General features: G+C 43.2%; 3 protein-coding genes across 5 annotated transcripts in view; all 3 read left to right on the top strand.

The window, feature by feature from the left end:
* Positions 1 to 5,003: 5,003 nt before the first annotated feature.
* oxld1 (oxidoreductase-like domain containing 1) lies at positions 5,004 to 8,370 on the top strand. Its single transcript, XM_024388376.2, has 2 exons — positions 5,004 to 5,215; positions 7,336 to 8,370. The coding sequence occupies exons 1-2, from the start codon at positions 5,165 to 5,167 to the stop codon at positions 7,744 to 7,746; spliced, it is 462 nt and encodes a 153-aa protein (XP_024244144.1). The 5' UTR covers positions 5,004 to 5,164; the 3' UTR covers positions 7,747 to 8,370.
* Positions 8,371 to 11,943: 3,573 nt separating this feature from the next.
* LOC112224032 (retinal rod rhodopsin-sensitive cGMP 3',5'-cyclic phosphodiesterase subunit gamma) lies at positions 11,944 to 14,503 on the top strand. Of its 2 annotated transcripts, none has more exons than XM_042306320.1 (4): positions 11,944 to 12,090; positions 13,783 to 13,994; positions 14,106 to 14,146; positions 14,272 to 14,503. In XM_042306320.1, the coding sequence occupies exons 2-4, from the start codon at positions 13,849 to 13,851 to the stop codon at positions 14,346 to 14,348; spliced, it is 264 nt and encodes an 87-aa protein (XP_042162254.1). In that variant the 5' UTR covers positions 11,944 to 12,090; positions 13,783 to 13,848; the 3' UTR covers positions 14,349 to 14,503. The 2 variants fall into 2 exon arrangements, with proteins under 2 accessions (XP_042162254.1, XP_042162255.1); XM_042306321.1 differs by having other exon boundaries at positions 11,951 to 12,090; positions 13,786 to 13,994.
* Positions 14,504 to 17,685: 3,182 nt separating this feature from the next.
* LOC112224676 (nuclear protein localization protein 4 homolog) overlaps positions 17,686 to 26,733 on the top strand; it is a 29,540-nt gene continuing 20,492 nt past the window's right edge. The window contains exons 1-8 of one of the 2 annotated variants that reach the window (XM_024388374.2): positions 17,686 to 18,001; positions 18,268 to 18,316; positions 19,398 to 19,478; positions 21,956 to 22,065; positions 22,253 to 22,477; positions 26,154 to 26,202; positions 26,312 to 26,406; positions 26,581 to 26,704. In XM_024388374.2, coding sequence (XP_024244142.1) covers positions 18,302 to 18,316; positions 19,398 to 19,478; positions 21,956 to 22,065; positions 22,253 to 22,477; positions 26,154 to 26,202; positions 26,312 to 26,406; positions 26,581 to 26,704 — 699 coding nt within the window. In that variant the 5' untranslated portion in view covers positions 17,686 to 18,001; positions 18,268 to 18,301. The other variant, XM_024388375.2, reaches the window with a different exon arrangement.

The raw sequence follows: 26,733 nt of genomic DNA, 5'->3' as shown, positions 1-26,733 counted from the left end.
AGGAGTGGGTGGGTAGGTATGGGTAGGTGGGTGGGTAGAAGTGAGTGGTTAGGAGTGGGTGGGTAGGAGTGGGTGGGTAGGTATGGATATGTGGGTGGGTAGAAGTGAGTGGTTAGGAGTGGGTGGATAGAAGTGAGTGGTTAGGAGTGGGTGGATAGAAGTGAGTGGTTAGGAGTGGGTGGATAGAAGTGAGTGGTTAGGAGTGGGTGGGTAGGAGGAGGTGGGTAGGAGTAGGTGGGTAGGAGTGGGTGGGTAGGAGAGAGTGGGTAGGTGGGTGGGTAGGAGAGAGTGGGTAGGTGGGTGGGTAGGAGAGAGTGGGTAGGTAGGTGGGTATGAGTGGGTGGGTAGGAGTGGGTGGGTTGGAGTGAGTGCAAGGGAAAGAGCTTGATGAGTCAGTAATACTGTGTTACCCAGTAATGTTTCTCTGACTATCCCGTTTGAGAGACCAGGAGAGGTCTGCAGGTGTTTGCCCAGCCTGTTGAGACAGATGCAGTGGGCTACCCTCTTCCTTCAGGCACTACACTGTCAGACTGTCATGGGAAGGCTACATCACAGTAGGTAGAACTACAACTGTTGCCATGCAATCGCATAGCAGTACCACTTGAACCTCCTTTGTCAGTCATAGAGAAAAACAGCTGCTTCGCCAACTGTTGAAGGGCAGGGAAACTGAGATTTTCTCTGCCTCAGTTTAAGACCCTCTATCTTTAGTCACGGCGTGCTGTATTGTCACTAGAGTGGGAATGTTTTCCCTTTAAAGAGGGACAGGGACATTGCAGAACGGCCACCAGGCCAAAAGGAAATAGTCAGAAAGGCTGCCAGCCAGGCCCATTGTGTGGCCCACAGTCAGAAGGCTTCAAACACAGGGACAGCTAAAGCTCTTTATCCTGTAACTTGTAGCCACATGTGTAACATGATGGTCATGTGTATTGTAACAGACGTATATATTTTTCTTTGTTAAAGTCCTCTTCTAAATTGTTCTCCTCGTGTTACCATGCATATGTCTCGGCCAATCTGACCCACATTCTGAGCGGAGAGCCCTAAGGAAATACCTGCCTGAGGTAAACTGAAGTTCCTTGGTTTCCATGGGAACAGGTGTGGAGAGAAACTCTATTCAGCTGGGTGGAGGAGGGGGGCTGACTGCCTCAGATACAAACGCTATGGCAGTGTGAGAGAACGAGTACCCTTCTCCTCCCCCTTTTACTAGAGACATATCTGGCATACTTACAGGGTTTCTCTCTCTCTCTCTCTCTCTCTCTCTCTCTCTCTCTCTCTCTCTCTCTCTCTCTCTCTCTCTCTCTCTCTCTCTCTCTCTCTCTCTCTCTCTCTCTCTCTCTCTCTCTCTCTCTCTCTCTCTCTCTCTCTCTCTCTCTCTCTCTCTCTCTCTCTCTCTCTCCCCTCTCCCTCTCTCTCTCTCTCTCTCCCCCTCTCCCCCTCTCCCCCTCTCTCCCTCTCTCTCCTCTCTCTCTCTCTCTCTCTCTCTCTCTCTCTCTCTCTCTCTCTCTCTCTCTCTCTCTCTCTCTCTCTCTCTCTCTCTCTCTCTCTGGACAGCACTTCACTGGCGTATGTCTGCTCACTTGAAAGTTATGGCTCTTTAAACACAGATATGTCATGGGTTACTCTGTCCCAGAACCTGATCCTTTGTATCCAAATAGAAATCCTTTCATTACTAAAGTTGACAGATTGTGGAAGATGTAGCAATCAAAAGGAAATGTCTACCACATCTCTGTTATTGTGCAACAGGTGGAGAGTTGTGGAACGCAGAAGCATTACCATTCAGGTTGACCAGCCCATGATAAGTAACCTATCCTCACTGTCCAGCCCATGATAAAAAAAAAACTATGTGAGGCGCCACCTCTAACTGATAAACCTAAATGACGGACCCCACCTGACAATAAGGTATCTGTCCGTACATTCCAGAGTCATTGTGACTGTTCTACACTACTACCAATAACACTAAAGGGTCAGTCCGCAGTCCACTTGTTATCTCCCACAGTCTCACAAGTGACTTCATCATGTGTTGACATTGACACTGTTACCATCCCATGATACATTTGAGTACCTTTAAACCTGTGGAATGAATCAGGATAGAACATGTGAATCACAGACAGCTTCTCCCTAGATGAGTGGCTCCATCATGTTTCAAGACCTTTCCCAGGTAGGTGACACACCTGTAGGTGTAGGTGACACACCTGTAGGTGACACACCTGTAGGTGACACACCTGTAGGTGACACACCTGTAGGTGACACACCTGTAGGTGACACACCTGTAGGTGACACACCTGTAGGTGACACACCTACACCTGTAGGTGACCTGGTATCTCAGTGTTTCCATGCGACAGAGTCTCCATGGAAGTGGCTTGCAAACATTAAGGCCCATAGGGATCCCCCCACACACACACACACACACACACACACACACACAACACTACTAACATACTTCGTCATGCATCGTCGAAGTGGTCAAGTAGAATAAGAAAGCATGGGCTGTGGCCACAGGACTGCCTACTCTCACAGTGAATAAACACATCAAAGAAACAGATTATCACACATGAACATAATGAAGCCATTTATTAGCGACCAAATCTGAACCAGTAACACACTAATGCTCTTAATAAAATATATAAGATTAGCCAGTCAGCAAACTCCCTTCAGGGAGTTAAAAAAGAATGACTGACCTTTTGGCCTGGTCCCCAAATGGCCTCCTATTACCCACACAGCATAGCCACGGGTAGTAGTTGGGTGTGTGTGTGTGTGTGTGTGTGTGTGTGTGTGTGTGTGTGTGTGTGTGTGTGTGTGTGTGTGTGTGTGTGTGTGTGTGTGTGTGTGTGTGTGTGTGTGTGTGTTTGTTTGAGTGAGAGAATGTGAGAGAGTTTTGACATCAGTTAAATGTGAGCCTTCAGTCCCATGCAATGGATATGCAGGGTCAGAGGCTTCAATAAGTTTCACGTGACAACATGCCCCGAAATCATGACAAACTCCCCCTGCCCATAGCCGGGGGAAGTAGTTTGGGAGTGTGTGATTTTTTTTCTCCAACAGGGGCCTGGACAAATATCTTTGTCCACAATGGCCATTAATACAGGACTAGTAAAGGCCCTGTTAACTACTTTTGTGAAAGAAAGAAAAAATCACGATTTTTACATTTATTGAATATAAACATTTTTTTAAATCTGATTTTTCAGGGGGTGCTGCAGCACCCTCAGGACCCCCTACTTCCTGCGGCAAGGTCACATAATGCAATACTCTTGACCTGGGCCCATTAAGAAAATAGTATGACATTGGGGATACAACCTATAAGTAGTGAAGAGTCTTGAGATTATTTCAGCAAGCATAGAAGGCTACAGACACTATGAAGAAATAACAGACATATCACTTTTGTGCAGAGACCCTGAAAATATTTACTTCAGTCATGTCACACAGAGGTAATACAGAACTCTCGGCGAAACGAACTGCAAAAATCACTGAAGCTGGAGACTCATATCTCCCTCACTAGCTTTAAGCACCAGCTGTCAGAGCAGCTCACAGATCACTGCACCTGTACATAGCCCATCTGTATATAGCCCATCCAACTACCTCATCCCCATACTGTATTTATTTATTTATCTTGCTCGTTTGCACCCCAGTATCTCTACTTGCACATTCATCTTCTGCACATCTACCATTCCAGTGTTTAATTGCTATATTGTAATTACTTCTCCACTATGGCCTATTTATTGCCTTACCTCCCTTATCCTACCTAATTTGCACATGCTGTATATAGACTTTTTCTACTGTATTATTGACTCTATGTTTGTTTATTCCATGTGTAACTCTATTGTTGTATGTGTCGCACTGCTTTGCTTTATCTTGACCAGGTCGCATTTGTAAATGAGAACTTGTTCTCAACTAGCCTACCTGGTTAAATAAAGGTGAAATAAAAACAATAATAATTCAGGTTGTTACTACATGCTGTAGTAGGTTAGGCTGTATGGAGAAATACCTGAACTTATTGTAGTCTTTAGACTGGCTATACAGTGAGAGAGAATCCTGTTGGTGTAATATTGACTTCCATGATTCACGGTCACACACAGAGGTAGGCTAGTACTCTAATGCCAACAGACCTTTGGACAAGATGTACAATTGTGCTGCATATGTTTGCCAACCATTGTAACGCAGTCAAAGGAAAACATTTTCTTTTGGAGGTGTGAGTAATTGCAAGGAAGTGAATCAGTGAAGGGCTGGCATCAGGATATTCGTTTGTTGGCATACTTTGGAACAGAGGAGACATGTTGGTGTGCTGCTACAAAATGTAATACTCGAATAACAACATCCTAGTGAGCACGAGACAGAAACATATGTATTTTACTCAGAAATACATATTTTCAATGGCTTTTGCTCAAATGGATAGCCCTCTACATAAAGAATTATATATGACTCGAACTGAAACTATTTTTAACAAAGCTGAACCATAGAGCTCCCCTATAATAGGATGTTCTAATTATTTTATTCTAACACTCAAATGTGGAATCAAATGATGTCATGTGTTAAGACTCTTTTCTCGTACGCTAATGAGAGAGTCCTGACAGAGCAGCTGCATAGCTCTTCAACTCTCTAAGCAGGTAGTCCTTGGCAACAAGACGTCCATTGGGGTAATACTCACACCCTCCATCCATCCTCAGCTTGATGTAGTAATGATGAAGCAAGAGTCTCTCTTTGTTGGAAGTACATATGTATTGGTGTGGCCTACAGCCAGCAGGGCATATCATTTTTTTATTTTTTTTATTTTTAATCTAACATCTTCATTACAAATCTGTTGAAATATCCGTTGTTTATAAATGGACCATTATGTACATTCGTTTGCTCCGTTTTTCTTGACAAATCAGACACTGAGGGATGTTTTAACTGAAGGCCAAATTCATAGATATTCTTCAATGACATCTGCTGGACACAAGTTGACAATGCAGTCATGAACATCAGCCCGCCCTGTGTTTCCTTTCAGCCAATCAGCAACGTTGCTTACAGCCACTGACGGTCATAGGTCATTCCAACATGGCGGAATTTCACGGCTGCCATGCGAGCTAGTTAGCCAAGTAGCGGAAACACTTGGCTGGAGGGAAATAGATTTGTGAATTGTACTCTACGTAGGAAATGATGTCTTCAGATATGTAGCAACGTATACATCCGAAATATGTTTCGTTTGAGAGGAAATATCATGGGATCATCGTTGTCTTTACAGAAGGTTGGTTATCCACGGTCTTTTGGTCATGACTCTCAGTACCATTACACATGAGTTATTCGACGAAGGCGTCGTCTGTATGGGGAGTTTTGTTAATGAAGAGCCGTAAAACGCTGTACGGGGTTGGAACCATGAGGACCTTATCTTTCATATCAGCGAGAAATGATAATAATAAATAAGTGTTTAAATTGATACAGACCGTTAACGGGGTTAGTGTTCCCATACGGTCTTATCCCCATGTTACATCGCTTATTTACGGAAAACCGATGACTACTTTCCCAATCACTCATCTGTATCTCTTAACACCTGGAAACGGAATAGGTGTTGCTACTGAAAAAGGTGTAGAGTAAGTGTGCATTTTGTATTTATTTTTGATGTGATATGAAAGTAGAGGACTTGTGTTTTCTAGAACCGTGGCGCAATTGCGAATCGATTCACGTTTAGATGGAGTATTTGGCTGTTTTGTACAATGTTGGACTAAAGGTACATAACATTACTCATTATAGTCCACAGATATTGGCTACGTGTTCTGTTTACGGGCGAATTGGCTCTGGAAGCCAAAACCGCAAAATACTCCATCTAAACGCATGTTGATTCTCGATTGCGATACGGTTCTAGAAACATAAATCCTCTACTTTCATATCACGTCAAAATAAGAGGCACATGAGCATAACTCCCAAAGGGGGAAGTGGAGTCCCTAGATAAAGCAAGTACACTGTGGGTGTCGGGGTTGGAGCGGCAGTATAATCATTAGGAGACATGTACTTGGGGAAACAGAGAAGGAAAGGAGGGAGAAGAGGTCTAAGAGAGTGAGGGAAGAAGAGGGTGAGTTTGAGTCGGATAAAAATGGTGGGGAAAAGGGAGATGGTTTGTCAAAGAAGAATGGCAGAAAGTGTAAGCAGGGGGAGCTGGATGGGGAGAAATGGAAGTGAATGAGGGGGGGAGTATCGGAGGTGGTAGGTGCAGTGAAGTTATCGGAGACCTGAAGTATGCACCGAGGATCAGGATAAAGAAGAGTCTGTGACCGTAGGAGTGATGTTTATGGAAAAAGTGGACTCTTGCCATTTGGCCGATCCATTTGTGGTTTCACTGTGGGTGGAAAAAAAGAGTTGGGTCATGTGGAATCAGGGAGGGTAGCTAAAAGTGGTCTAGTGATAATTGTTTACTTCTGTTGGGCAGAGGAAGAATGCCCTCGAAATAAAACGAATGGGGGCGGGGCAAGTAAAGTGAATTGTTTCGTTCTCAAGAAAAGGGCACCAATGAAAGGAGTGATAACTGGGGTAGCAGTAGATATCAACGTTGACCAAAGATTCCCGGTGTTTGTGATGCTCCTCGTTTCATGCGACACAGACTGGGGAAACAGAAGAGTCATTCGTTGTCTGTTCTTTTGAGTTTTGAAGTTGTCTTTGCCGGACAAAGTGAATTTAGGATATATACGTTGTCCTGTACGAGCGTATGTGCCGATTACATTAAGATGTTACAGGTGTCAAGCTTATGGGCATGTGTCAGCAGTGTGTAGGAGGGAGGGTCCAATGTGTGCAGAAGGGCAACGAGACAAAGGAATGTGTAGTATTGGGGAAAGTAGTGGAATGTGTTAATTGTAGGGGTGCCCGTGTAGCTGGGGATCAGAAATGTCACTAGTGAAAGAGAAAGGTTGAGGTTTAGCACAGATGGTCAACTGTCTTCTGTCAGTTTTCCATGAACTCACTGTAACATGGAGGTATGGCCATGTGGCAACACTAACCCCATAAAGGTCTGTATCAATTTAACATTTCACTTTTTTTGTACATTTATTTCTTGCTGAAATGAAAGATAAGTTCCTTTTGCTTCCAAAACCGTGATGGAAGTTTATGTTCAGACTGAGTCGGGACTCATAAGAAAACTCCCCCATACAGAAGAGGCCTTCATCCAATGACTCTTATATGTAATATATAGGAACTGAGAGTCATGATCAAGGGATAGCTAGCTACTAGCTCTCATTCCCCAAGCCTACACTCCTTAACAGTACATTTTTTTTAAACTAGCTAGCTAGCTACCACACCATACTGTTTCTCTCTCACCCCCTTCTTTCATTATCACATGATGGTGATGAAATTAGGCAATATGTTTTGTATTTCTACCAGCTGTGTGTCCTGTACCTGAGAGGGCGGATCTCTCAACAGTTTCAACTGCCGTGGGTAAAACCTTACCTCAGACTAGGAACTGTCCGTAGAGTCACAGCTGAAGTTGGATCAACCACTCCAACTCCTCCTACTCTGAATACCTCAGACAGTAGCCTTGAGTCTAGCTCTGGCCACTGTAGCTCTGACCCCCCTCCTGCCAAGGCCGTTGGCCCTCCACTCGCCCCCACCCACTGTTGTATGAGCGGTTGCCATAACTGTGTGTGGATCGAACACGCAGAGCAGCTCCTAGCCTACTACCGTGATGGAGGGTTTGGGAAAGAGAGTGCCCTGGCTGCTATTGAGGAGAATGTATCGGATGAGAACCTGAAAGCCTTCCTGAAGATGGAGATCAGGATGATGAAGAAGAAGTAGACTCTTTTTTTTATTTTTTATTGTGTCTTTGTGTGGCAGAGAGGGAATGGGGACATTGAGGGCCTTTTGACACTGTATGCACTTTAAACCACTCCCTCGTATTTGAATACTGGTATGCATTTTATCCTACGTGTCTATCAAACTGTCATTTCATTTAGTCATGGACATTTCAACTAGTTTTTGTCATCGCATAATCTTGCATATTCTAACCTAGTCTATAGTTTTTTGCATGAGTGTATACATGTATAATTTCTCATTTCATTCATGCATAGATATAGCCTAGTGCCATTCAAGCATACTTTGTTGAGGCATTCAATAGGGTAGGCCTAATGATTTCAATGTTCACATAATCTCAATACATTTGATGTTTAATTTATTTATGCCGTCTGACAGTGTTACCTTCTGCTATACTGTGACAAATGAACCTGAAAAATACATTTCCCTGACACTTGAAATAGAATACGCACAATTATGTTTGGATTTAAACATTTTTAGGTTTATGGGTTGATTTTATTTTTATATCAGTTGGTGGTGGATGAGTTGTTCTTATTTATTATTTAAATATAAATTAAGTGTAGGTTGACGATGGAGAACATTTGTTTTGAAATAAATCTTGTACTTGTATGACTGAATGAACTCTCATTTTCTTTGACCATATTGACCACTATAGGGTGGTCTAGTTCAATAGTACAGAGTTATCATCTGTTGAATAACAAATACTTTTTGACACTTCTGACATTTAAGTTTTGTTTCCATGTGAGAATAAATGCACAGGAAAGGGGCATTGGGGACATGTAGCATTGTGACATGGGCACTTAGCAGTAAGGGGTGTTATGACATGTAGCATTGTGACATGGGCACTTAGCAGTAAGGGGCATTATGACATGTAGCATTGTGACAAGGGCACTTAGCAGTAAGGGGCATTATGACATGTAGCATTGTGACATGGGCACTTGGCAGTAAGAGGTATTATGACACGTGTCATTGTGACATGGGCACCTAGCAGTAAGGGACATTACAACCAGCATAATCTTTCATTGTTTCCCATGACATCATAGCCATCTGGCTTGATCACCCTAAAGAATATCTTATGTATAATCCCCCAAATAACCCAGATTAAACAATAACCTTTATCAGAAAAAGCTTTAGAAAGATGCCAGTGTTTCCAACTTGGATGACTGTTCAAAACAATTTCTCACAGTCGGAGCTCGTTTTTGTTAGTTTCCAGTTTTCTTGATCACACTGAAGTTGGAAACCAGAGATTTCTGATTTTACAGTTGTGAACGTGGCAGCACTCTACACTGCTGGACAACTGCTGATTGACTACAACTCAGATGAATGAAGTCAATTCCGGATCCTAGTAAAATGCAGGATACCTGGGAGTTTACAATGCTATACACTCTGAAATCATGTATCCTTTCCATGTCACATGTCACTTAACCTATGCCTTGTCTAGCAAACATGTTTAGCCACCTGATGTAATATTCATCTTGTCTATTGTATTTACTTTACAGTAATGGTATTCGCTTCAAAAATAGGATTGTAGTACAATACATGGAATGTGCTATGGACAATATGAAACAAAATATCTCAGGTCAGAAAGAACAATAGTCAATGCCATAGGCCTACTATTTTTGGGCTCTGATGAATATCACACGCAGACAAGGTTTTGATGCAGAGGAGACGGTATTGATGCAGAGGAGACGGTATTGATGCAGAGGAGACGGTTTTGATGCAGAAGAGACGGTTTTGATGCAGAGGAGACGGTTTTGATGCAGAGGAGACGGTATTGATGCAGAGGAGACGGTATTGATGCAGACGGTATTGATGCAGAGGAGACGGTATTGATGCAGTGGAGATGGTATTGATGCAGACGGTATTGATGCAGAGGAGACGGTATTGATGCAGACGGTATTGATGCAGTGGAGATGGTATTGATGCAGACGGTATTGATGCAGAGGAGACGGTATTGATGCAGAGGAGACGGTATTGATGCAGAGGAGACGGTATTGATGCAGAGGAGACGGTATTGATGCAGAGGAGACGGTATTGATGCAGATGGTATTGATGCAGATGGTATTGATGCAGAGGAGACGGTATTGATGCAGAGGAGACGGTATTGATGCAGAGGAGACGGTATTGATGCAGAGGAGACGGTATTGATGCAGAGGAGACGGTATTGATGCAGAGGAGACGGTATTGATGCAGTGGAGATGGTATTGATGCAGACGGTATTGATGCAGAGGAGACGGTATTGATGCAGTGGAGATGGTATTGATGCAGAGGAGACGGTATTGATGCAGAGGAGACGGTATTGATGCAGAGGAGACGGTATTGATGCAGAGGAGACGGTATTGATGCAGAGGAGACTGTATTGATGCAGTGGAGATGGTATTGATGCAGAGCCACATGCTATCTATTTGATCTGTCATTCATTTAAAATCTAATGCATGTAGATGATGAGCATAATTGAAAACCGATTGGCCAATAACTACTGAGGTGAAATAATCCCGGCCTCACTGTGGGTTTACCCAATGTAATTAATTAACTAGAGAACAGAAGCCAGCCACTATAATCCCCAACTCCAGTCAGAGTAATTGTTTTCTGTTTTTCAGAGTGGGGGGCTGCAGCCAGTCAAGTGAGCAACCATCTGAGAGCATGTGGAGTGTCTTTAGAGTGAGGTACAAGTGAGTCATCTGGTGAGTAGCCTACCATGAAGACACTCACCGTAGAGGATTAGCCTATGTGGTGCGTTGAGTAATAGATCAGTCAATCTGAGATACACCTGAGGGATGGGCATTGAGTCTTTGGTGACACCCCTTGGCCAGGCCAGCCCAGAGAACCTGGCCCAGCAGATGGATGGAGAGAGGGTTACGTAACAGGTGGGAGGGCTGGACAGTAGGGCTAGGACTGGAAGGTTCTGGACAGTAGGGCTAGGACTGGAAGGTTCTGGTCAGTAGGGCTAGGACTGGAAGGTTCTGGTCAGTAGGGCTAGGACTGGAAGGTTCTGGTCAGTAGGTATAGGACTGGAAGGTTCTGGTCAGTAGGGCTAGGACTGGAAGGTTCTGGTCAGTAGGGCTAGGACTGGAAGGTTCTGGTCAGTAGGTATAGGACTGGAAGGTTCTGGTCAGTAGGGCTAGGACTGGAAGGTTCTGGTCAGTAGGTATAGGACTGGAAGATTCTGGTCAGTAGGGCTAGGACTGGAAGGTTCTGGTCAGTAGGGCTAGGACTGGAAGGTTCTGGTCAATAGGTATAGGACTGGAAGGTTCTGGTCAGTAGGTATAGGACTGGAAGGTTCTGGTCAGTAGGGCTAGGACTGGAAGGTTCTGGTCAGTAGGGCTAGGACTGGAAGGTTCTGGTCAGTAGGTTTAAGACTGGAAGGTTCTGGACATATGGAGAATCTTCATTACCATTCAAGTCAATAATGTATTATTAGCTACATAATTCCTAATCTCTCGTGACAGTTTTCTCATTTGGTTCTGGGTGCCACGAAGACGTCATTCACCCAGTTGATTAATCCACACCTCCATGCAATGTTGTATCCCGTATTATGTCTCCATTTAGTTTGAAGGATTTTGAAGATTGTAGATAAAAGACCATTGAAGGTGTCATCTTGGATTTCATGTATGGAAAACATGCTAGAATACAAGCATCACTACATGCATTCAAGTTATTGCTGCCTTAGCGCTCTAATTAACTTCCATCCATCTCCCTTCACCCCCTCTTCTGCTCCCCACCCCTTCACAAGGGTCCCCCTGACCCCCACCCCCTGACTCCTCCCCCTGACCCCCACCCCCTGACTCCCACTACCTGACCCCCACCCCCTGACTCCCACCCCCTGACTCCCACCCCCTGACCCCCACCCTCTGACCCCCACCCTCTGACTCCCACCCCCTGACTCCCACCCGCTGACTCCCACCCCCTGACCCTCACCCCTGACCCTCACCCCCTGACCCTCACCTCCTGACCCCACTCCCTCACCCCCACCCCCTGACTCCCACCCCATGACCCTCACCCCCTGACTCCCACCCGCTGACCCTCACCCCCTGACCCCACCCCTGAATCCCACCCCTGATCCTCACCCCCGGACTCCCTCCCGCTGACTCCCACCCCTGACCCTCACCCGCTGAACCCCACCTCAGACCAGAGCCGCGATAACAAGGAGTCAGTGATGGAAGGCGGGACATTCCTAATCTGCAGAGGGGCCATGAGGAATATAAGAAGTCCGATCAGCCCAGCCTGGCCCTCAGAGCCAACCTAGCATAGAGACCCACACATCTGCTAGAGAGAGCTGCGCTCAGCGCCCACGCCCACTCTTCTGGCTAGCCTTCACCCAAGCAGCAGGTGAGTACACCCACCATCCATTCAGACACATAGCCCGTGATGACAGAGACGTGATGGATTCTGTAACTGTACTGTTGAACCTCGGAGAGAAGTTTTTCAAGTAGTAAGAAAATATACTACTTCCTGAATAGTTGGCACTTGAAGAGGGAATGTGTGTGGTTGAAGTGGGAATGTGTGTGGTTGAAGAGGGAATGTGTGTGGTTGAAGAGGGAATGTGTGTGGTTGAAGAGGGAATGTGTGTGGTTGAAGAGGGAATGTGTGTGGTTGAAGAGGGAATGTGTGTGGTTGAAGAGGGAATGTGTGTGGTTGAAGAGGGAATGTGTGTGGTTGAAGAGGGAATGTGTGTGGTTGAAGAGGGAATGTGTGTGGAGATCGTTGTGAGCAGTTATATTGATATTGGGAGGTTCTTGAATGGATTTAGAGTGAATTGCTTCATGACTTTGTAGTGTGGATACATTTTTTCAGTTCGAGATCTGTTTAATGTTTGAAATGTTCCTGATACACGTAGCAGTTTAAATTAGACAGACCCAAAACGATCACATTTCTGAACATTCTTGTATTTTGTATTGTACGTCAGTCAATGACTGGAAATATGGCTGATTTTCATGTTTCATTTTCTCAACTGCTGCTCAATGCATCATCGTGCATTGAAAGTGACCTCCTGTTGAGTTAAACATAATGTAGAGTTGATCCCAGTAAGAAACATTCTAGAGCCTTTTGGAACACCATTGTATGAGGGGTAGATAATAGGATTGGTTCTTAGACCCTTTCTGCCTGCTCAACATATTCTCCGTGTTGTCCTTGTACTAATAAGATTAGCCCAAGTGTAGATGACTGGCCACTGGCTTGAAATGAGGAAGGAGGATGTGGTGGGGGGGGTGCTTATTTACGTGAACTGGGGATTACATGATGAATAGTTATTCGAGCTAGACATTCATCGGACATTACATGACGAGGGCGATACGATCAGTAAGTGGATTAGGATGAGGTCTACATGTCAGACAAAGTTAAGGGCCAGGTACTTGTCTTTTAATTATATTTTATTGTTACGGTGAAATGCTTACTTACGAGCCCTTTCCCAACAATGCAATTAAAAAGTAAAATAATTAACAAATATATTAAAATACAATAGTAACACAATAAAATAACAATAAGTAGACAGGCTATAAACAAGGAGTACCGGTACTGAGTCAGTGTACTGGGGTATGAAGTAGTTGGTGTGATTGATTGAAGTACTCTGTACATGTAGGTAGGTTTGTGAGAAGCAGAAAGTTCAGGTAGTTAACTGTTTAGCAGTCCTATTGCTTGGAGGTAGAAACTGTTCAGGAGCATTTTGGTCCCAGACTTAGAGCTTCGGTACTGTTTGCCGTGCGGTAGCAGGGAGAACAGACTGTGACTTGGGTGGCTGGAGTCTTTGACCATTTTTAAGGCCCTCCTCTGACACCTCCTGGGATAGAGGTCCTGGATGTCAGGGAGCTCGGCCCCAGTGATGTACTGGGCCGTACGCATTACCCTCTGTAGCACCTCGTGCTCGGATGACGTACAGTTGAGATACCAAGAGGTGATGCAGCCAGTCAATACTCCAAATGGTCAATACTGAATTGATAAAACACCAAGCTATGACAATGTGAGTTCTATCATGAAGTGTGGGTGTAATACGATCTGTTTCTCTCTGTCTCCCCATTTCCCCAGAAGAGGACTTCAGAGAGAGATTGAACACATAATCAGCTGCACACATCAACCAGCTAACTAATAACCATGAATCTCGAGGTCCCCAAGTTGGAGATCAAGTCTGCCACCCGTGTCACTGGAGGCCCTGCAACACCACGCAAGGGACCCCCTAAATTCAAGCAGAGGCAGACTCGCCAGTTCAAGAGCAAGCCCCCCAAGAAGGGAATCCAGGGGTAAGGGCCACTTTCATTGGGTTTCTTAGTCTCAAACAGGCATTCGACAAGTGCATAATGACATTTTCATGAGGTCTGATTGTAAATAAATGATCTCTGTCTCCTTTACAGCTTTGGCGATGACATCCCTGGAATGGAAGGCTTAGGCACTGGTACGTTCATTATTACTGTTCATCTACTCTACCTGCGCCTTCCCTAAAAAACTGTAGAAAGCCATATTGTATAGTTTGCTTGGCCTACTGACTTTTACTGAACGTAACATGTGTTTCCTCTGCAGACATCACAGTAATCTGCCCCTGGGAGGCCTTCAACCACCTGGAGCTTAGTGAGCTGGCCAAATATGGTATCATCTAAGTCATCCAGACCTTCACCATCCATCCCACAGTCCTCTGCATCCACCTCCATCTACTTCAAGCCATGCATGTGCCTCGAGCACTCTCACTGGGTTTGACTAGAACTTTCAAACATAAACCAAAGAATAAATAAAGAAAGAAAACGTTACAGAAAAACAACTGTCTACACTCTTATCTAGAACATAAAAGGGTTCTACTGCTGTTTCCGTTGTAGAACCCTTTGTAGACCCCTTTTTTTGCTACTAGGTAAAAACCCTTTTAGTTCCAGGTAGAACCCTTTTGGGTTTCATGTAGAACCCTTTCCATAGAGTATTCTACATGGAACCCAAAAGGGTTCTATTTCTGCCTGGAACCAAAAAGGATTCTACCTGGAACCAAAAAAGTTTATCCTATGAGGAAGGCAGGAAGAACCCTTTTGGAACCCTTTTTTTCTAAGAGTGTATCCATCTTTCACTGGTTTCTTGTTTTGTTTCTGCTGCCAATGTTCACATCATACAAAATGTCTGCTCATGATTAGGACTCTGTTCTGGTATCGCTGTCTATTGCAGCAACCGGCAGCCATTTTGCCCTTCTCTCCTCCACCATCTCCACGTGCTTCTCTTCTTCTATCTTCTATCCTCTCCTTTACACGGAACACAACAAACAACACTTACGAAAGCAAAGCAGCCTCAACCTTGAGGAAACAAACAGGTGACATACTCGTGAAATGGGTGGGTTCTCATTTCATGTGCCCCGGCACCTCTGCTGTCATCATAGACGCCTGCCCATCTATGCGGAATATTACACATATAAAACATGACTCCTGTAGAGATGAGACAGCTGCTGGTCATTGCTGAGCTGTAATCTGTAATCTGTCCCTGGGACAATGTGGATGAAGCTACATCATCCTCATCATCCCACTCCCCTTTTCCCCTCCCTCACTTATCCATTAGTGGTACACACACACACACACACACACACACACAACTTTAACAGAAGCAGGATTATAACATTCCATCCTGTTTAACACTGGCATACTCTTCACTTCTCCTTTACTTATACTGATTTTCTATATATTATTTTTATAATAAATTATTTATGACTATCTTTATTATATATCATGTACAGTACCAGTCAAAAGTTTGGACACATCTACTCATTCCAGGGTTTTTCTTTATTTTTTTTTACTATTTTCTACATTGTAGAATAATTAGTGAAGACATCAAAACTATGAAATAACAAGAGAGTGCAAAGCTGTCATCAAGACAAAGGGTTGTTATTTTGAAGAATCTGAAATATAAAATACATTCTGATTTGTTCAAAAACTTTTGTGATTACTTCATGATTCCATATGTGCTATTTCATAGTTTTGATGTCTTCACTATTATTATATAGAAAATAGTTTAAAAAATAACAAAAAACCCATAAATGAGTAGGTGTGTCCAAACTTTTGACTGGTACTATATATTCTAACTTAGTATTCTCCGGGATAGAAGCTTGTTTAATGGCTTGGAAAAAACACCTTGTCATTGGGAATTTTGACTTTTGCTGCCCTTAGTTTCACCCCAAGCAGCATGATTTACATGGGACAGTGGAGGCTGGTGGGATGAGCTGTAGGAGGACGGGCTCATTGTCATGCCTGGAATGGAATAAATGAAACAGAGTCGAACATGTGGTTTCCATATGTTTGATGTGGTTGATACCGTTCCATTCATTTACAATGAGCCCATCATCCCGCCAGTCTCCACTGACACGGATTGGAGATTAATGCAACATTACTACAATGGATGTAGATGGCACTGACAGCCACTGCACAGATTACCCACAAATCTCAGATGTCAAACTTGATTCCAAATGTGATTGTCACCTGATAATCTACCATGCTGTGATTGGGCAGTAGTAGTTGGTGATGTCTCGTGTTGTTGTTGTGCTTCTTTTGTGAAGGTTTTTCATCTTCCCCAATGCTCATGTTGACGTCTCTTTGACATATTATATAGTTGGGCATGTGATCTCTATTTCATTCATCTCATTCTTTTCATTATCACACTTACCATCATTTTGTTTTCTTTTTGTTCATTGTAGTTTCATATCAATTTCAATTGTATATTTCATTGAATCATATTTCCAGAGATCAATGTACCCGTATGGCCAGTTCCATTTCAGTAGCATATATCATTCATAGATGTAGGTATTATATGATTGCATGTTCTCTGTCTTATACTTTGTCCACCGCATGTTGGCATTGTGTCCTGTGTGTATTGTGTTTATGCTGCATGCTCGTCTTTTCATTATGTTCACTGCAGTTTGTATTTGTGCATTCTTTCCTCTTCATTATCTCTGCATCATCTCATAATATCAATCATTCGTAGTGGGTAAAAAGGCCAAAAAGATAATCAAGGACAAATCAAATGTATTTATAAAGCCCTTCTTACATCAGCTGATATCTCAAAGTGCTGTACAGAAACCCAGCCTAAAACCCCAAACAGCAAGCAATGCAGGTGTAGAAGTATGGTGGCTAGGAAAAACTCCCTAGAAAGGTCAGAACCTAGGAAGACTATGAGGGGTGGCCAGTCCTCTTCTGACAACAACCACCCGAGCCACTGTCTGTTCACCCCGCTATCATCGCACTGCATCTAAGTGCAAGAGGCGTCACTGCAGTACCTGGTTCGAATCCAGGCTGCATCACATCCGGACGTGATTGGGAGTCCCACAGGGCGGCACACTATTGGCCCAGCGTCGTCCGGGTTTGGCCAGGGTAGGTCGTCATTGTAAATAAAAATGTATTCTTAACTGACTTTTAAATAAAAGAAAAAAGAAAAATGATCCAGAAGGCGAGGTCAGTACAGGTGCATCAAAGCTGGGACAGAGACTGAAAAAAAGCTTCTATTTCAAGGCCATCAGACTGTTAAATAGTCATCACTAGCACTTTAGAGGCGGCTGCCCTATATACATAGACTTGGAATCAATGGCCACTTTAATAATGGAACGCTAGTCACTTTATTAATGTTTACATATTTTGCATTACTCATCTCATGTACAGTGGGGCAAAAAAGTATTTAGTCAGCCACCAATTGTGCAAGTTCTCCCACTTAAAAAGATGAGAGAGGCCTGTAATGTTCATCATAGGTACACTTCAACTATGACAGACAAAATGAGAAAAAAAATCCAGAAAATCACATTGTAGGATTTTTAATGAATTTATTTGCAAATTATGGTGGAATATAATTATTTGGTCAAAAAACAAACAAGCAAGATTTCTGGCTCTGACAGACCTGTAACTTCTTCTTTAAGAGGCTCCTCTGTCCTCCACTCGTTACCTGTATTAATGGCACCTGTTTGAACTTGTTATCAGTAGATAGTACTGCACTGTTGGAGCGAGAAACACAAGCATTTCGTAACATCTGCTAAACATGTGACCAATAACATTTCATTTGACATAATGTTAGCAGTGTGATTACTTTAAAGTTCAGGGTTAGATTTAAAATCTGATTTAAAAAAAAGATACATTGTAGAAATAGGCGGGGTTTAGCCATAATTATGACTTGTTGTAAGTAGTGACGTCCCTTTCACTTCGCCGCTTCCTCTTTTCTCTAATGAGCACAGTAAAGCAGGCCGAAATGGCTCCTACAAAAAGTTTAGGGCTTGTCAATTTGAACAACAGCCAACAAATCACTGGTATTTTTGTTGTTGTTATCCCTTCATTTCAATTAAATGTGGTTACTTTATCGAGGGCGTAATAACCTGGAAATCTTGCTAAAAATAAAGTGGCGGAATTCTTTTATATTGATTGTTTCACTCGGGCGATTGATGAGGAGGGACACTAAGAGTACGGACTTGTTAGCGTGTAACGCCCGGTGTTTGAATTGTGGGATGGAGTTTTGTTGACTCTTGTCCAGTCAGTCAATTTTTAATCTCTGACATCGGTCTATTTTGTTACACAGCGAAATACATCGGGAGTACAAAACCCGAACATCAATGGCAGAAAATATGGTAAGTGTGACAACACATTGTAGTTATTGATAAAATATTGTGTATTGTTAGCCGGCTAGGTAGCTAACTTCGCTAGCTAACGTTACCGTAGTCTGATTGTCGGAGTGATGAGGCAGCAGAATTAGCCACTTGCTAGCATCAGTACTAGAATGACAAGGCCTAGATAACTGCTAACTCACTGTTAGCAAGCTTAACTGGTCAGAAATGTTTTGAATTAAAATGTGCCCGTATGTACTGTTGTTTTTAGTTAACACTATCTTATTTAATAAACGAGGTCGTAGTATATTAACTTAATAACGTTATCTTTGTAACGTTGTTGGATTTTTAAATAAAATGCGTGGACGTTCACTTTGAGAAAGGGTACATTGTTGACTTTGTTAACTAGCTAGTTAGCTACATACAGTACCTGTGGTTAGCAAGCTAACTGGTTTTTATCAACAACCCTGGCCTCTACTTTTTTTTTTGTTGCAGGAAAGAAGCAACAGTTAGCTAAATTTGGAGAAATAAAAGCTAGTCAGTGTTCATAGCTTGTATTCAACTCGTGGCAGAAAAAATGACTAGCAAACATTACTTAGTTAGCCACACTATCGACTAGCTAACTTTAGCTAGTGTTATCTTTGCTCATTCGAGGTAAAACAATCCAACTAAGTTAGCTTATGACCTGAAAACCAGTCACTGGTATTTTAGCCGGCCCATGTCATGATATAAGCTGCTCATGTCATTTAAAATTCCCAACTAAACTATCTACTGTTCATTTAATATCACAGCCACGTTATTGCTTGTGAATTATGACCCCGTGTGTCATGATAAAGATGAACGACAATGGTGTCAACGACCCTCCACCCATATTTATGCACTGTCATGGTCCACACACTGAAAGAGACTAGCTGAACAATCTAACTAGCTACAGCAGTGTCATGTTTTCAGTGGGTTGCCGGTAAAGCTCATGGTTAATCAAATTAGCTAATGAGTCATGACCAATATGGTTTCCCTAATGGATGTATTTGGTTTGGCAAAGCAATCTAAATTCAAGGAAACAACAATATGATGTGGAGAATGTAATGTTTTTCCTAATTTGCAGATCATCAGGGTTCAGTCCCCGAACGGAATGAAGAAGATCCCTGCCACCAAGAAGGAGACAGCAGCCGCTTTCCTCAATAAGGTATTAAAGTATGGATGCATGATATGAAGACAAACATTGGCTCTCAGTGGTACTCTAGGCTATATGGTTGGGCCGTGTACAACAAACAGTACTTCCCACAAACACATGGGAAACTTGTAGTTCTTTCTGTCATTCTGTTGTCATACTCATAGCACATTCTTTCCAACTGTGCTATTGACCAGCTAGCATCAGAAGATAGACATTTATGTCTTTATCTCCCTGTGCCTAGCCTGTGCTCAACCTCTGTTAATTTATGTATGAAGCAGGCAGCTCTGCAGGAAAGCGAAGATATTTCAGTGTTTACCCCCCCCCCCCTTGTCTGTGCAGTTAATGGCATCCACTGTTGATGGATCTGATGCATGGCTCAGCAGAGACCTGTGTGTGTGTAGGGAAAGCTGTGAGTTATGTGGAGAGAGAATGGTGTGCAATGCAATGTTTTTAAACAGCTTGCTATCAATAGATTCACCACAGCAGCTGCTTGCTATCCTGCCAGGATAAAACCCCTTGGGAGTACCTAGCTACCTTCCAGTAAGGGTTTTCCATTCCAAATCCACTTCATCTAGCCAGATTGTGTTTGGATGAAATGGATATGAATGTCTAACTCTGGCTTAGCAGCATTTAGATAATGACGGTGAAATATGGGCAACGCCTTGGGCACAAATGGACCTCAGTGACTGCGAGACAGTATTGGGTAGGAAATCTTAAGTGGGAGTCAAATTTCCACATCAATGGCTGAATCAGGAGTGGCCGGCTGTTCGGTCACCGTGGAGAAGGGTTGCCTGCGGCAGTGCCTTATTAAAAATGCATGTCTTTGAGTTTAAAAAAAATACATGTGTGGCAGATCAATGAGGGTATTTTTTTATTCCCTGGTCTCAGATGTATAGTCACTCAGTGATGGGGAGAGATGGAAATGGAGAGTTGCATGAAGAGCTCAGAGAGGCATTAATTAACCCATAAGAGTCTAAGCTGGGTGGGACAGGTGTGGGTCTAGGAAGCTATGTGGAATTGTGTGAGAAGGTTATACCAAGGATCATTTTGCTATTTGATTTAGAATTTTAAGACCACTCGAGGTATCTTTTTGTTTGGTATTTTTCTGAACATTTTTTTGGGGGCCTTTCTGCTATTATTGCATCGAATAACCCCCCAAAAAAAATCTAATGGAAGTTGGTTCTGAAGTGTCTGTCTTCTATATCTGAGAGATGTATAAGAAATATCAGGAAATACACACACACACACACAACCGGTCAAAAGTTTTAGAACACCTACTCATTAAAGGGGTTTTCTTTATTTTTACTATTTTCTACATTGTTTAATGATAGTGAAGACATCAAAACCACGAATTAACACATATGAAGTCATGTGTTAACCAAAAAAGGGTTAAACAAATCAAAATATATTTGAGACTCTTCAAAGTAGCCACCCTTTGCCTTGACAGATATGTACACGCTTGACATTCTCTTAACCAGCTTCATGAGGTAGTCACCTGGAATGCATTTCAATTAACCGGCGTGCCTTCTTAAAAGTTCATTTGTGGAATTGCCACAAAGTTGGAAGCACAGAATCGTCTAGAATGTCATTGTATGCTGTAGCATTAAGATTTCCCTTCGCTAGAACTAAGGGGCCTAGTCTGAACCATGAAAAACAGCCCCAAACCAGGATTCCTCCTCCACCAATTCACTGAGCACTTCTCTAAGGCCATTCTACTGCCAATGTTTGTCTATAGCGATGTGTGGGGCTGAAATAACTGAACCACTCATTTTGAAGGGGTGTCCACATACTTTTGTGTGTGCGCACTTTACTCAAATGAAGTTGGATTGAAACCTGCTGAGTGACACCTTTGCTTTAACCTTCCAGTTTGACAACATGGACATCCTCAGTCGTTAATGTTTTTCCTGCTGATCTCTTGGAATTGTGACTTATCCTTTGTTGTTGAGATGTGACCAACAGTACAACAGAGTTGACTCTCTTTGCACCACTAAAGCATTATGGATTTGATTAAATGCAAGAAAGCCCACTTAGGCTCAGCAGAAGTGGTCAGAGGACTTGGATAGATCTTGGATGTCTCTGCGATAATGACCGTAGACCAGGCAACTCTGACAGTCTTACTTTCTCCTCTGTCAGCCTATTGTTTGGTAATCCACTTTGACAGTTTAATGGGTAGTGAAATTAAGTGGAGTGAACACTCTTTGTTAAACACACAGTTGATAGAAGGATTAGCGAGACATGAGTAATCTTCACAACCAGATTTCTTACAATCTTTGTTTTCCCTTTTTTTATTTTTTTATTTTATGGGCTTTTAATAGACAATTAGACACTTTACTTTATACTACACTCATGATGTGCCATGCTCCAGGAGACAAGTGGCCCTACTTAACCCTCTACTAAAGCTCATCGTTATCTAGTCTCTTCCCACAGCCGTGCCATGAGTCTGGCAAGCGAGACAGGACTAATCGTCATTACTCTGTTTCTACTGTCAGGTGGGCAAAGAGTTTGGATTCCCCTCCAACGGCTTCACCATCTTCCTGAACCGTAACAAGACTGACGAGATCCAGTCCCAGAATAAGACCCTCAGCCTGCTGAAGATAAAGTGAGTTAGGAGCAACATTAAGTTGTTACTATTAGACCTATTACATGCATCACTAGTCGTTAGACTGCTCCATTTAGCTAGCTACACATGTTGTCATCAATATCGTCACTTCAGCATTTTATTTTGGAATGTCATTATGCTCATTGTGTGGGTGAATTTAATGTGTCTAATTCTTCCCTCCCTCTAGACATGGAGACATGCTCTACCTATACCCCTCGGGCTCCCCGGCAGGAGAGACCATGGACCTGGCCACGCCTCACTCGTCATCACTACCCTCTACCTCCCATTCGTCCTCTTCATCATCGTCCGTGATGTCACGCTCCCACTCGGCGCCCCAAATCTCAGAGGACGAGATCGACCAGTACCTGGCCAAGCAGGAGGGAAAGATCTACAGGAATAAAGATCCACAGCTGTAAGAGCTTTATATACTTCCTGTATGTTGTATTTAAGCAAAGATCTACAGGAATAAAGATCCACAGCTGTAAGATTTATATACAATACCAGTCACAAGTTTGGACACCTACTATTTTCTACATTGTAGAATTATAGTGAAGATGTCACAACTATGAAATAACACATATGGGATCATGTAGTAACCAAAAAGTGTTGTACAAATCAAAATATATTTGAGATTCTTCAAAGTAGCCACCCTTTGCCTTGATGACAGCTTTGGATAACCAGCTTCATGAGGTAGTCACCTGGAATGCATTTCGATTAACAGGTGTCCTTGTTCATTTGTGGAATTTCTTTCCTTTAATAATACGTTACGAGCCAATCAGTTGTGTTGTGACAAGGTAGGGGTGGTATACAGAAGATGGCCCTATTTGGTAAAAGACCAAGTCCATATTATTGCAAGAACAGTCCATCACTACTTTAAAACATGAAGGTCAGTCAATCCGAAAAACGTCAAGAACTTTGAGTCTCTTCGAGTGCAGTCTCTTCGAGTGCAGTCTCTTCGAGTGCAGTCTCTTCGAGTGCAGTCTCTTTGTCTCTTTGTTCGAGTGCAGTTGCAAAAACCATCAAGCGTTATGACACTCCCTCTCCATAAGGATTGCCCAGAGTTAACTCTGCTGCAAAGGATAAGTTCATTAGAGTTACCAGCCTCAGAAATTGCATACCAAATGAATGCTTCAGAGTTCAAGTAACAGACACACCTCAACATCAACTGTTCAGAGAAGACTGTGTGAATCAGGCCTTCATGGTCGAATTGCTGCAAAGAAACCACTAAAGGACACCAAAAAGAAGACTTGCTTGGGCCAAGAAACTTGAGCAATGGACAATAGACCGGTGGAAACCTGTCCTTTGGTCTGATGAGTCCAAATTAGACATTTTTGGTTCCAACCGCCATGACTTTGTGAGACAGAGCAGGTGAACGGATGATCTCTGCATGTGTGGTTCCCACCGTGAAGCATTGTTGAGGAGGCCTGATGGTGTGGGGGGGCTTTAATTTTATTTTGAATTCAAGGTCACACTTAACCAGCATGGATACCACAGCATTCTGCAGCGATACGTCATCCCATCTGGTTTGCACTTAGTGGGACTATCATTTGTTTTTCAACAGGACAATGACCCAACACACCTCCAGGCTGAGTAAGGGATATTTGACACAGAAGGAGAGTGATTGAGTGCTGCATCAGATGACCTGTCCTCCACAATCATCCGACCTCAACCCAATTGAGATTGTTTGGGATGAGTTCGACCGCATAGTGAAGGAATTGCAGCCAACAAGTGCTCAGCATATGTGGGAACTCCTTCAAGACTTTTGGAAAAGCATTCCAGGTGAAGTTGGTTAAGAGAATGCCAAGAGTGTGCAAAGCTGTCAATGCCAAGGGTGGCTACTTTGAAGAATCTCAAATATAAAATATAGCAGGTGCTATTTTACGCAACCGGGATTTTAATCCAGGATAGGGGTCTCTGCTCTAACCAAGAAGATCTTGATTTTGACATCTAGCTACTTATCATGAGGTATACATATAGTATATGTATAAATATAGTTAAAAGCAGTGGCTGTCGGTATTTCAAAATGCCCCGGTATAAGCGGTATTTCGCCCAAGTCTTCCACAGTCATATATTTGTATTTTTTTATTTTACCTTTATTTAACTAGGCAAGTCAGTTAAGAACAAATTCTTATTTTCAATGATGGCCTAGGAACAGTGGGTTAACTACCTGTTCAGGGGCAGTACGACAGATTTGGACCTTGATTTGGACTTTTTGTCCCGAAGACTACTGTTAATTGACTTTGGACACGAGTGTTACTTGTGTACTGCGGTTTAGGGACTCAAAACAAAACAAAAGATACCTAGCCATGTGATCAGTTATTCTCCTTACAGTTCTCCTTTTCCCTCCGTTACGTGTCGCTCACTCATCTTCAATCTGACGCTCTTTTTACACACATCCAAGCTCTGCTCCTACAGAAATGACTGGGATACACTAACAGAATCTGTAGAAGAGCTATATTCCTTGCCAAATAAAGTCTGCTTGATCACACATTCAAAATAGACTGGTTGATTTAAAGTAGGGAAGTGTGGGTTCCAACCACAAGCTGCCGTTTTGGGGTAATAGATTAGGCTTTTTTTGCGAACCGCTACTGTGTAGCAGAATAGGTTACACTGCCCCAGGTTCCAGACTGAAATATGCAACAATAACATTGTTTTGAAGAAGGCAAGTTGCTTATTCATTAGCCAAGGGGCCTAGTTTGGTTTCTTGTTTTAACAAAAGCCTGCCCATCTAGTTTTAAGCTCACTAATCAAACCGGGAAAAAGAAAATGCATCAAATCCGGGATTTTAGGCCTACTGGTTAAAAGGGGAGGCATTTGAGCGTTCTAATGCTGTTAACTGGAGGCACAGCTAGAACAATGAGACTGATATTTCACCGGATGTAGAAATGTGAAGCATCCGCCTGGCGTTTCCACTCACTACCAAATATGGTAGTGGGAGAAGATAAAAGCAGAGGGATTTTAGCTCCCATTCTGCTATTTGTTTTTTTTCTTCGATTTTTAAACACTTGATGTCAATATAGATCTTGCCGGTCTCAACGTCAACAGTGAAGAGGCAACTCCGGGATGATGGCCTTCTAGGCAGAGTTCCTCTGTCCAGTCTCAACGTCAACAGTGAAGAGGCAACTCCGGGATGCTGGCCTTCTAGGCAGAGTTCCTCTGTCCAGTGTCTGTACTTTTGCCCATCTTTATTGGCCAGTCTGAGATATGGCTTTTTCTTGTCAACTCTGCCCAGAAAGCCAGCATCCCGGAGTTGCCTCTTCACTGTTGACATTGAGACTTTTGCAGGGTACTATTTAACGAAGCTGCCAGTTGAGGACTTGTGAGGCGTCTTTCTCTCACTAGACACTCAATGTACACACAATGTACTTGCACTCTTCCTCAGTTGTGCACTGGGGCCTCCCACTCTTTCTATTCTGGTTAGAGACCATTTCTAAGTTCTTTGTTTCTGGCCATTTTGAGCCTGTAATCAAACCCACAAATGCCGATGCTCCAAATACTCAATTAGTCTAAAGAAGGCCAGTTTTAACGTTGGCAAGGCCCCGGTGGCTGTCCTGTAACATTGGCAGGGCCCCGGTGGCTGTCCTGTAACATTGGCAGGGCCCCGGTGGCTGTCCTGTAACATTGGCAAGGCCCCGGTGGCTGTCCTGTAACATTGGCAGGGCCCCGGTGGCTGTCCTGTAACATTGGCAAGGCCCCGGTGGCTGTCCTGTAACATTGGCAAGGCCCCGGTGGCTGTCCTGTAACATTGGCAGGGCCCCGGTGGCTGTCCTGTAACGTTCATAACTGCATTGTGATTTGAATTTTGTGGAGGTACATTTTTTACTTAACTTTGAGGAATGAATTTAGTTTAAATGTTCACACCCATAACAGGAGCATCGATCCTACAACTAAGATATTTATATACATAAAGATCTATAGGAGCCGAGATATTTATATACATAAAGATCTATAGGAGCCGAGATATTTATATACATAAAGATCTATAGGAGCCGAGATCTACAGACATAAGAGAGACTGTTGCCAGCTAGATATGTAATTGTATTAAGCCATTCAATTGTATCAGTGTATTAATTCAGTTCTTGTTTCAGGTGTCGACATGGATCGATGGGAAAGTGCGTGCACTGTGTGCCCCTCGAGGTAAGTGCTCTTTCCTCCTTCATTCGTCCAACAATTATTGACTGTGAAGCTTAACATTTGTTTTACGTGTCAACTTTGCTGTGAATTTGAATTGTTTTCTATCTGCCAGCCTTTTGACGAAGAGTACCTGAGTCATCTAGAGCCACCTGTCAAACACATGTCATTCCATGCCTACATCCGCAAGCTGACAGGAGGCGCTGACAAGTGAGTGGCTCTAGCCTGTAGCCTGGTTCTAGATCTGTCTATTGTCTTGGCAACATGTTTGTCATGACGATATCAAAAGAATATACGCTCTGTATACTCTGCTCTTTTCCAGCAGGAGGATTGGCCACATCCACAAGCTCTTTGTCTTTGTTCAAATCTTATTTTCCTCTACAGAGGGAAGTTTGTGGCCCTGGAGAACATCAGCTGTAAGATCAAGTCGGGCTGTGAGGGCCACCCTCCCTGGCCAGAGGGGATCTGCACCAAGTGCCAGCCCAGCGCCATCACCCTCAATAGACAAGTACACCCTATAACTCTCTCCACTTTACT

The sequence above is a fragment of the Oncorhynchus tshawytscha genome, linkage group LG25 (assembly GCF_018296145.1).
Source record: "Oncorhynchus tshawytscha isolate Ot180627B linkage group LG25, Otsh_v2.0, whole genome shotgun sequence".
NCBI lineage: Eukaryota > Metazoa > Chordata > Actinopteri > Salmoniformes > Salmonidae > Oncorhynchus > Oncorhynchus tshawytscha.
Note: the sequence above shows the minus strand (reverse complement) of the source record. Positions and strands in the feature narration are given on the sequence as shown.